This window comes from Ammospiza nelsoni, chromosome 4 (assembly GCF_027579445.1).
Source record: "Ammospiza nelsoni isolate bAmmNel1 chromosome 4, bAmmNel1.pri, whole genome shotgun sequence".
Taxonomy (NCBI): domain Eukaryota; kingdom Metazoa; phylum Chordata; class Aves; order Passeriformes; family Passerellidae; genus Ammospiza; species Ammospiza nelsoni.
Window position 1 is genome coordinate 14,581,628 of NC_080636.1, and position 11,858 is coordinate 14,593,485.

The following is an 11,858-nucleotide window of genomic DNA, read 5'->3' on the forward strand; positions in this document are numbered from 1 at the left end:
TCCACAAGCTCATTAAATTCTCCCTACAGTTTATTTGATACTTTGGTTGACTTTATAATCAATATTTGTTTCTGTGTTTGTGTCATAATTGATTTCACTACTACAGAATGTGTGTTGCTGGCTTTAATGCAGTGATAAATAAAAGTGAACAGAAAACTGAACTTCTAGAACCTTGCTTAGAATCTTACCTTTAGCCCATTTCTTATCTGACTGTTTTTGTGGTGAGTCCTAATTTGACAAATTTATAGATATTTTCATTGAAGCTCATATTGCATTTAATCAAATATATTGTTTTATTCTGCTACAGGAGAATATATCTCATCTGTATGACATTTAAAAACCTGGTTTGTCAAACCTAACCTAACAGTTCCTCAAGTACAAATGACACCAATAAAGCCTGTAGTTGCCCAAATTACTTTCTATCTATTCCTTTCTTAATTACAGGTGCATTATTTGTAGTTCTTAATAGGTATCCTTTTATAAATATGCCTGTCAGCATTTATATTTTTCTTTTTATTGTCCGTACATGTTCATTGCAATAATTCTTTTACAGATTTTTCTCTACAAAAGTACAGGGAAGAGAAAAGGGAACTTTAAAAATAAAAGCTGAAGAAGTGACGACAGAAGGGAAAAATTAGTGCAGAGGGCATTGGGAGAGTAAGAAAGGATAGATGTGTAATGTTTAATAAATGGCTATGCTCCAAATACCTGGACAGATAAAACTGTTACATGATGTAATTGATAAAAATGAAAGTTCATTGCCTATCCAAGATTTTTCTCCTGATCAAGTTTCATTAGCTGTTCCATACATTGAAAGCAGTCCAGCCCAGACACATAAAGCTTAGGTTTTTACAGCCTTAAATATATTTATTTACTACAAGCCTAGCACAATGTGCAAAATTGTTAATAAGTCTCACAGTAAGAGCAACTTTGTACTTCATGACCAATGGCTAGTCCACATTCACAAATTTCTCCATTTACTAATGAATAAATTGCTGATGAACATCTGCTTTGAGTAATTGTTTGCTCCACTTGGAGCACTTTGACACTTTAGTCCAGTTCACCAGCATTACCTGGGGAACACCTTGTTCTGTGTTCCCCAGTCCTTCAGTAGCAGCTGAGTGCAATCCAGTGCCTGTGTGCTGGCCCAAAATATGTGCTAGTGTAGCAGATATGTGTATCTTTGCTGGCACTGGTTGCTCAGACAGAGCCACAAATGGGGCATTGGGGAATATAGTATTGCATGATGTCTCCTGAAGGTCTCAGTGTGTTCTTCATGTGAAAATAACCAAGAATTTATCTTCTATTCCTTAGATGGCTGGGTTGTCTCATTCTTTGCTGCATGTTGGTCCTGATTCTGGTCTTTTATTACCTTGGATTGCTGTGTGGCACCTGTGGGTATGATAAACATGCTTCTCCAACAACCAGAGGCTGTATCTCCAACACTGGAGGAAACTTTCTTATGGCGTAAGTTCCACTTACCAGGGAAAGAGAAAATAAAGGTAGAAAGTTGGTTTGGTTGAGTTTTTGAAGGACGTAGATATGAAAATTTGGTTTGTGACCTAAGTGTATGTGTTGAGAATAGAAATAAATATTGATCTCACTCACTCAGATTGGGGGACTTGGGGATTTGGAGTTTGTCTTTCATTGAGGATCACAGCTGAAGGATAAAACCTCTGAATTGACCGTTATAAGGCAAGTTCTGTGGCCAGTGAATTTCTGTGCAAGTCCCTTTGGAAAATGAAAAAATGAGAGAATTCATAACTTTCTAGTAGACTTGGAACATTTGTTCAGTTTCAAAAAAAGTCATGCTAGGAGACAGGGAACACTTCACCTTCTGAGAGTATTCTGGATGTTTTAGGTTGAAAAGTGCCTAGGAGGGGTTTAATGTCATTTCTGCTGGGTGCAGGAGAAGATTGCATCTGAAAGTCTAAAACTTTTTTGAGAGCACAAGAGAGTTGAATTTAAAAAAGAAAATTGTATGGTATTTTGTCCCTTAAATATAATTCTTAAAACAGTTTGCATGCCCAATGCTAATGTGAGGTTTCAAATGCATTTTAGCTGAAGACTTCACAGGGCTGAAACATTTAAGATGTTTCAGAGGGCAAGAACATATTTGGAAAACAGAACTATTTTAACCATCAGTTTTCATATTTCTGTATAGCTGCTGTTAGCTTCACTGTTGCTCCAAGTATGTGTGTATATATATATGTGTGTGTACACAATGTGTTCTTATAAAGCAAAAACTTACTCAACTTTTTTTTCAGTGGTGTTGGATTCAGTTTTCTTTTCTCCTGGGTGCTGATGATTGTAGTGGTGCTCACTTTTGTCACAGGTGGAAATGTAGAAAAATTGGTCTGTGAGCCCTTTGAAGATAAAAATTTATTCAAGGTGAGGTTAATCATGTTATTAAACAATTTATAGAATCCCCATGAGTCCCAAAGGTCTTGTCCTTTGTTCTGTATGGCATATCATTCACTTGAAGTGAATTTGGATCTGGTTTTACTTCTTCCTTACAAACCAAATAGAGACATTCATCCTTTCTTGGTTTAATTTTAATTTAATTAAAATTTGCTTTGCAGTGTTAATACTGCATGCATGTCTTCCTTTGGAGACAGATTTTTCTGATTCAGTTGTTCCTTGGTGATGGGGAGCTTTAATACTCATTTTATGCTCCAGAGAGTTTGAATTCACTGGTTTTGCTTGTATTTTCCTTAGTGGGTGATAAGCTTAGGTGTGTTAAAAGACCACATATGAATAAATACATAAAGAAACTTGGAATTATAGTAACATTACTGAATTTTGTCTTCTAGGTTTTGGATACACCTTACTTACTAAATAAGCACTGGAAAAACTATCTTGCTGGCATCATCTTTAAAAATCCGAATGTTAACTTGACTTTTGAAAAAGTGTACAGGTATTAGAGTTATGATTAAGATTTAATTCAGTTATATTTACCTATTTTTTATTTCATTCAATTTATGCATACTGGTTTTGTGGTATCTTCTGTGCTTTGTATTTCGAGCACATCAAAATATTGCACATGTTCCAGAAACATTCTGATTCTAGTGATTCTCAAGCAAAACCAATTTGTTCCTATGTATGAGTTACTAGAGATAGTCAGCATACTACTGTATGACAATATTAGTCAAGCTAATTGATAAAATACTTTGCATCTTTCAGAAATTGTTAATCACTTCTCATGTTGACTGAGCTTCAAAAAATATAGTCAGTATTTTGTTTTCTAAGGGATTGATTTTCTTAGAATAAGAAAACATTGTTAATCGTTCTGTTAATACTTGGTCTTCAAGGTGGTTTTTAGGCTGATCTGTGTATTTGTATTCTTTCAGTGATTGCAAGGAGAACAAAGGAATTTATACTTCCCTTCACCTAGAATATCTGTTTAATGTCAATGAGCTTTTAAATATTAGTATGGTAAGTAAAGAAACTGAATGAGTGCATGATTCTGAAGGATGTTGGCTCTTGAAACACCAAATAGCATGTCTGGGTTTTTTATGGGATTTTGGGTTTTACATACAAAACATCCTACAGGGAGGGAAGAGCTGCCCAAGCTAATCTGAAGGAAAGAAGTTGATTTACAAATAAGATATTTTTTACCAGTCTCAGTGGGTCAGGGAAGATTTTCTGATGTGCTTTTTAATGTGCTGATAATAACATTTGTTTTAACTTTGAAACTTGTGTGGAAGGTTGGATGCTATCTTCCAAAGACTGCTTATGGTGCTCAGTGACAGTTTTCTTTTTATATAAAAAACACCTGTGTGGGTGTGTTATCCTCTGATTCCAGTTAGGTTTATGTTGATCCAGGATATTGTGTACCTTGGTTCTAAGAATTACTCTGGTTTGGTTGGAAGTAGTTGGGGTAAAATAGTATTTAGAGAAGTCTCATCCAGTCCTGTGTCTGTCCTGGCCACAGCTGAGATACTGACTTCTCTAGGTTTCCTTACTGAGGGCCAGGGGTACAACTTGACATTCTTAAAGGATAACATTTCCTGGAGGGATGTTAGTTAAGCAGAATAGAAGGCAAGTAATCTGTTGATATGGAAGAGACAAAGGCAGGTTAGAACTTGGCCTGGTGGATTCTTTTCAAATTCATTGAATTAAACTGATGTGAGCAAAAAAATCAATGTGTGCTTCTTCATGGTAATGAGGAGTCAGCAAAAGGACAGGATGCTTTGGGCAGGGGCTGTAGAAAATGTGTTCTGGTTGCAAACTACTTTTGTACTTTCTTTTGTTTCTTTCTCAGTATACAGAAGATGTAGCACTTAAAATTGAACATATTCAGATAAACCTCAGCAAAATCATTCTGCTGGATGAAATTGGGAAGGAGAATCTTCTGAATTTCAGCTCTTCAGGAATAGATGGGATAGACTTTTCAGCATATTTGACAGAGGTGAGACTATATTCAACTACAGACATGACTGGGACAAAACATATAATAAAATGTTTGTTTACCAATGGACAAAACAGAAAAATCTGCTTATGTGTGAAACACTGTTTTGAGGGTTCATACAAGCTGGGGAAAAAAGCACTTAAGAAGTTCAAGTTAATAAATAAAAAATTAGAGAGTAGACAAGAGTAGGTGATATCATTAAGTGCAAACTGTCTGTAAGTAAAATAACACCATAATCCTTTTCTTACTGCTCACATCTTGTTTCAGATCAATAAAAGTGTTACCAAGGTTGATCTTCTCTCATTTGCTAATGATTTAGAAGCAAGAGCAGATCAGCTGGTAAGTCCAATTCAACAATATAATAATACATAAAATATATAATTTATATAACTTATGAGTATAAATACATAGCAAGGTAGACTTTATGTGGGAGAATTTTTGTACTTCAAACATTTACTCACGTGCTGCAATGTCATGTAAGGAAAAATATTGAAGAACAGCAGGAGCTGTATTTTAAATGTTGCTAATTATTGATTTTTGTGTATTCTTTCATGCTTTGAAAATGTATTTTCTTAAATTCCACTCTTTGCTTGGGCAGTGAGAGGAATGCTTCATTTCAGTATTTCCCATTACATTTTAGGGTCCCAGTTGGAAAAAAAATTGGTTAGATGCAAAATTAATACTATGGCAGCTTTTAAGGACTGTAATGAGAACTGGAGCTCCATTGTGGAAGGAAAATGCACAAAGGAAACTCTTATCTGAAAGGCTTTTTGAATGCAGGACAGTGGTCAGAGGCTATTGCTACAACATTGCCCACCAATGAATCTGCAGGTGGCCCAGATCTGTGTTGGCAGTGACTGTTCAGTTGATCTGTTTGTTGTGCACTTCCAGGTCAGGTCATGCTCACTTTCCAGAATGAGGGTCATGGTTTGGGTGAGCCCAAGACAGATTTCCTGCACTGCAGTGCAGGAGGAAGAGTTTATGTTGCACATGTGCAATTGCTTGGATCACTGAGGGATGATCAGAGTGAGACCACCTTGTTGGGAATATATCAGATATCCATCCCTCCTCAAGGAGGAGGCTCCTGCTGTGTTTGCTCTATGTCTTGCATCATTCAGTCGTGCTTGTTGCTGGTTTTTTTGTTGGGTGAAGGGTTTTCCTGCCACTCATGCACTCATGTCAAGGTTAGACAGCTCTGGGTTTGAGTGAGAGCTGGGGTTCTTCAAACATAGTTCCATAAAGGAAAGTGCATTGTGCTGATAGGTTGCTTTCACTGTTTTTTGTCGAAGACTCTTAAGGAAGAATCAGACTTAAGAATAGATCAGACAGAGTAATTTCTTCATATAAAAGAAAGAATTGTGTAAATAAGTAAATGTGTTCACTGTTACAGTGGATGTTTTTATTTCTTCCTTTAGCTGCTATCTTGTGTAATCTGTGAGATGTCTTTTAAAAAGAGGCCAAAACCCCAATAATACAATGTTAGATTACTTTAAAAAATGGTACTGATGTCCAATGATATTTTATGATCTCAGTTTTTTACTAGTGATAGCTCTTAGAACCAATAAAAAAAAAACCTAAAAACTTATGGAATTAATTAATTTTGAGTGTCTAGTTTGCATCTTTTGGCACCTGACACAAAACTGAATGTAGCATTTTAGACTGAAGGTAGCAAATTGAATAAAACCTGGATCAAGCCAAGGGGTCAGAGTATGGAGGAGGAAGCAATACAACAACATGTGGTGTTAGGTAAAGGAATTCACTCAGTACAGGAGATGAAGCATCGTGAAACTGCTCAGTGACCCAGCTGAGTGCTCACATGAGCACTTCACAGGAAGCAAACACATCTCTGAGCACTGAGGTCTGCCATTGTTCCCCATTCAAAATGGAGTTAGCAGTGTGTATTCACTGTGTATGCAGGGAACCAAATGGTTTTGCCACGAAAAGGAAATGGAAAATAAATTTTTATCTAAGAGTAAAACCAAATTTTATCGTATTTTGCAATGGGCATGAGCTCCAGACAAGCATTTGGACTTGAAAATCAGAGCAGAAACTCACATCTTCTGGCTGAAAGGTGGGAGCCACAAAAATAGGAAATACCCTTCACAGGTGCCTTTCCAAGTGATTGGCTGACAATACTTAGAGTTCTGTGCCCTCACAAAGCAGAGGGTGCCTCAGGGTGATGTCCACATTTCCAAAACAAAAGCAAGTAGCCATGACTGGGAGGTGCTTGTCCCAGCTGGGGTGCAGTGCTGCAGGGTTCTTGCAGTCAAGTTTCTGGTGAGTTCAAGGGAGATGTGCTCACTCTTCTGTATTTAAAATTACTTAGTGCATCATGTGAAAATTCTCTTCAGTTAAATCTGTCCTGATAATGTTATAGCCAGATAAGCAGGGTAGTATACTTGGTTTGGTTGCTGAGGTTTGAATTATTAATACAGTGATTTTTTTTTTCCCACCCCTTCTTGTGTTGAGGAATTCAGTTTGTCATACCCCATTTTTAGCATGAGCTGTTCTGGAGTGGATGTGTAACTTCTATTGTTTTTTGCTTTGTTGGAAAGCTTTGAGGTTATTGAACAATAGTGCATAATTGCATTTTTGCAGCCAAAAGGAGCCCTGGAAAACGCCTTAAAAGGACACGCAAACAACATTCGAATGATTCATAACCAGCAAGTTGTTCCACTGGAGCAAGCTATGGTAAAACATTAAAGCAATACTGAAACATATTTGTAGAAAATGCAAATCTCTAAATATCTTAAAGAGGTTAGGAAGCTGGACTTCTATAAGCACAGGTTGTGTCAATGAAAAGTAATCTGTCTGTCTGAAGTATATGTTTAATAAGTTAGGAAATTTTTTTACTTAAAATGCTGCTGTTTTATAATGCTGCCGAAAATAATGGCCTTTTTCCTATTTTTTCTATAGCTATTTGTGATTATATATGAATAGAAGAAGAAGCAGGGGAGAACCTTACAAAACTCTTAACCCTAAAGCCCCCATAGCCACTCTTTTTCTTTTTTTGCTTGTCAGTGGTCTTCAGTAATAAAAGCTATTATCACTTTGACACTATTTCTTGGAGTTAGCAATCACCTAACAGTATTGGAATTGGAGACTGCTGGGAGTAGAATGTAGAGCCAAAGTTTTTTTATTGATGCTGTGAAAGATGCAAAAGAGCTGCATCTGCCTGATTTTGACACAGCCTTGTGTAGTGACAAGCTGTGACTCTCCTGTATGTTAGGTGTTGCTTTTTCCTGCACACATCATGAAGACTTTTAGTTTATCCTAGCATCAGATATTGTGTGTCTGTATCACTTGCAGAAAAATACTAGGTCTTCTGGTCCACTCTGATTCTATGCTGTTCTTTCCTAATTAACTCCTAATTATTCTCATCTCTTTTTTCTTTTACAAAACTGACTGTCAAGAAATATGTTAAAGCTAGGGTAAGTGCTTTTTCCCTTCAGAAATTGCACAGTATAGAATTCTCTGAACGTTTGGGTCTGAGTTTTAACTGTTCCATCTTCAGTCTTACCTAATTTATTATAGCATCTAACTTTAGTTAAATCACTGCTGTTGGTGAAGTACTGATTCAATGATTAAACTCACAATGTATTAATTTTGATGCAGCTGTTGTTACTGTTGTATACACTGTGATATGTAATACTAATAACAAAATAATTTGTAGAAGATCAAAGCATGAATATAAACTTAAAACAGGTGGGCTCTTACCTATAATAAGTACTTGAAGCTTTTTTTCTCCCCTCCTTTCCAATAGAGCACTTTAAATCAGAGCATTAGGTTACTCAAGAGGACATCATCTGAACTTATGGTAAGCTTTTCTTTCTGGCAACAGGAACATTTTTGTGTTTTAAATCATTCTGCCACATATACAGGGCATATATTTTCAGCAGAGTTTTTCTTCTATTTCTAGGTGTTCCATTATTGCAAGAGATTGTAATGCACTGAGGAAGTAATAAGGATTTAGATCTCTCTCCTGTGTAAAGGAGTATAAAAAAAAAGGAAATTTGAGATTGTTTTGGGACTATGAATTGTAACCTGAACTGTCAGGTGATAAAATAGGCTTCAGTGCCAGTCTGTATAGTGTGTTATTAACTTTCCTCAGAATGTAGGGATTTCTTTTCTAGAATCCTTGAAAGCAAAACCTGCAGGGAACAACCACAAAACACAATGCAAAAGTACAACTGACATAAGAGAGCTGTGTGATTCACATCCTTAACCAGCTTTTCTTCCATGCCCAGCTCCCACTGGGATCTGTTTCTTTAGGTTTTACTCGTTGTGTTCCTGCTTCTGCACCATCAGCCTTGCTCTGGGGTGCTGGATCTGTAGAGAGGCTTTTCCAGGGCAGCTCACATTTCCCCTCTCAGCAATGCCTGCACCACAGTGAGACCAGCTGGCTTCACTCTGCCAGAGAGTGAGCAGCAGGATGATTGCTTTCCTGGAAGGAAACCTTTCAGCCACCAGCCTGCCTTGGCTCTGGTAGCAAGAATACAGCCCCCCTGTAGCACAGTCACAGTCTCAGCAGCTTTATGGGCCATACCTACCCTAGTGCTTCTCATTACAGTTTTCAGCCATCCACAGCAGCAGAGCAGCTAGGTATCTGTTAGAATCTGTTACTTGAAACTGGGTCAGGAGGGAAGAAGCCATGATGTAAGGTGTTGAAAAGAAAGGATGATGTTTGACTCTAAAGTATATTTAAGAAACATCTCTATGTGTTCAGGCTTTGTGTACACTGTCCTTTGTGTGTGTTCTGTGAGAGAATTTATGGGGGTGTGAAAAAATATCTCAGTCCTTCAGGTAGTTAGAGGCATATTCTGGCTGTGCAAAATCCAGTTCAGTCATTAAGAGTTGTTGTGATGGTACATGGGCCACTGTTTTCTTCCTGTGCACTTTGTGTGTCTGTACTGTATATATATATACAGACATTGATTTAAGGAAAGAGAGTGGAAGATAAAACCTATCCTAATATATAAATTAGTTATGTAGGTTCCAGGAAAAGATGCCACATCATAACCACTGACTCATCCTTTTTCACAATGAGACAATATTGAGATGATCATGAGTCCTTAGGCAGGCTCATGTTCTGTCTGTAATTGCAATTTTGTCAGGTTTTGACAAGAGAGTGACACTGGTTTATCAAGAGAGTAGGTTCCTGGCAGTGGCCATAGAGCCATTGCAACAGCCTGAAGGGGATTTGTTTGTTTATATTAAACACCATCTCTTCCTGTCCAGGTTAAGGTGAAAAATGTCATTAGTGCTGTTAATGCTGCCCAGGATCTCATAAATAACAATGCTTCTCAAGTTATTGTCCAGGTAAGCTCTATTTGATCAAAGTACATTAATTTATGATGTCACAGAGCTAGAGGTTAATTTGCTTTTGTTCTTTTTGATCTTGTCCTAGGAGACAAAAAAGTACATGGATACCATAATTGGCTACTTTGAGCAGTACACTGAGTGGGTCAAGGAGTCGGTAAGGCGCGTTTACTTTATTGAGAGAAGCTGTGTTTAAAAATAAGAAAGCTAAATAGTATTAGTAATAAAATCAATAATAATTATAATTATAATAATGTTATTTTGATAGTGTGTTTTATTGTTTCAGGTTTTAATACATTTGTCCTTACTGTGAGTGGGAAAATCAGTCTCCTATACTTTTGTTGCATTTACAGAATTAAATGATGAGTTATGTTGGTTGGAATGAAGTGCAAATTTAACAGTATCATTTTCAGGGCTAGCCTGAAATCTACCATTTTTGCCAGTACTTCACTCAACCTGACCCTGCATAGTTCAAACTGATGTCGTTAGCATCTTGTTTTGTTTTTCTCTCTTCAGCTGCAGCCTTTGAGAAAGTAAGCTGATGTTTAAAAGACTTTCAGTTGATAGCATATCCTACTGTTATTTATTTTGAATTTGGATAGAGTAAGACATAATAATTTAGTAAACTGTAACTTAAGGAAGTTTAGAGATTATTATTTTATTCTGTTAGGTACTTAAAACTGTAATTTAATTTTTTTCAGATCTCAATGGAAGTAGCAGCATGCAAGCCTATTGCCAATGTGATAGATACAGCAGTAGATATTTTTTTATGCAGCTATATAGCTGATTCTGTGGTAAGAAACATTTTTTTACTCAGAATTTGGGCATCAAGGGAAACCTCTGTCAACATACATCTGTGTTTAATTATTCTGGCTCGACTATTCTGAAGATAATAAATTATCACACAAAAAGTTATGCAAGGACAATGTTCTGATCTGGATCAAGTCCAAAGTCCACAAGGCTGGACTTTCTGGATTTTCAGTAAACTTAAGCTTCTATTAGCAGGAATTCTGTAAAATTAACTGACTCTGAAACACATTGAAATGGAAAATGGAAAAGCATAAAGACATGAAGCTTCATTTGGAAATGTTGCTAACTTACAAAGGTGAGGTGTGGGCAGGAAGTAAGTAGAAAATACCAAGGAAAAACTTTTTCAGGTATCTTTCCTGAAATCTAGAAAACCTGAATAAGTTTTTATTACTAGACTTGTAGCAGACAGATGTTGATTAATTTCTGTATGTTGGGGACATTGAGCATGACTTGTAGCAGGATAGAAGGGAAATACTGCCTTTTTTATCTTGCCAAAAGGACTTGGAAAGAAGACAGCATGTATTAAAAGTAAAGTAAGACCCACGTGCCTGGAAGGTACCTAAAATGCCTCCTAAACTATTACTTAGCTTTATGGCACTTTAATCAGATCCTAATCCCACTAACAACAATATATGTAATCAGCCAAAGCCAAAACACTCTGGCCTTGATAATGCTTAACTTATGAAATGTTTAGTTTTGGCAATGCTTAACCATGAAAACCTCCCAGTGTGTGTTATACTCATTGATTAGTTCAGACATTACAGAGCTTCTGTTCTCCTTTGTGGAACCATTACCCCTCTGGTGAGAGATGGACCATGATTCCCCTGATGATAGAACTTAGCTGAGTCACTTGGAAGTCAAAAAATGCCTCCAGCCAATACAAATCAAATTTGAAAAATCATCATTTTAACACCAGGTGATAACTCAGTTCAACTGTATAATAATGAAATTAGTTACACAAACAGGGCCGCAGTTTGCAAGTTATGAAGCACCTTAAAAAGTGCTGGAAACTCCTGACAAAAACTGCAAGAACTAATTTCTACTGTGTTCTTTTGGTAACAATGGTTAGAATATCAAGCAGGAGTTTGGTACTTTACAGATTAGTTTTCTCCATGACCTTTTTTCCTTGATTTTTCTATTGCTTTTATTTCAGAATACCTTCTGGTTTGGTTTGGGAGGCTCTTCAATGTTTCTAATTCCTGCCATAATTTTTGCTGTAAAACTCTCTAAATACTATCGTAGGATGGATACGGAGGATGTTTATGATGAGTAAGTATATATTCCAAAACAAACTAAATGGCAAATGGATTAAAATGTT

At 36.7% G+C, this 11,858-nt stretch overlaps 1 protein-coding gene across 9 annotated transcripts in view; it reads left to right on the top strand.

Moving 5' to 3' along the window:
- The window catches only part of PROM1 (prominin 1), a 61,089-nt gene that overhangs the window by 44,344 nt on the left and 4,887 nt on the right, over positions 1–11,858 (top strand). For 4 of the 9 annotated variants that reach the window (XM_059470976.1, XM_059470982.1, XM_059470978.1 and 1 more), the window contains 13 exons: positions 1,315–1,467; positions 2,268–2,391; positions 2,814–2,917; positions 3,351–3,435; positions 4,265–4,411; positions 4,679–4,750; positions 7,010–7,102; positions 7,825–7,842; positions 8,175–8,228; positions 9,650–9,730; positions 9,819–9,887; positions 10,432–10,524; positions 11,694–11,809. In XM_059470976.1, the coding sequence (XP_059326959.1) occupies positions 1,315–1,467; positions 2,268–2,391; positions 2,814–2,917; positions 3,351–3,435; positions 4,265–4,411; positions 4,679–4,750; positions 7,010–7,102; positions 7,825–7,842; positions 8,175–8,228; positions 9,650–9,730; positions 9,819–9,887; positions 10,432–10,524; positions 11,694–11,809 (1,209 nt within the window). Of the gene's footprint in view, positions 1–1,314; positions 1,468–2,267; positions 2,392–2,813; positions 2,918–3,350; positions 3,436–4,264; positions 4,412–4,678; positions 4,751–7,009; positions 7,103–7,824; positions 7,843–8,174; positions 8,229–9,649; positions 9,731–9,818; positions 9,888–10,431; positions 10,525–11,693; positions 11,814–11,858 lie in introns of those variants that run through there. The other 5 variants (XM_059470977.1, XM_059470983.1, XM_059470979.1 and 2 more) reach the window with 2 other exon arrangements.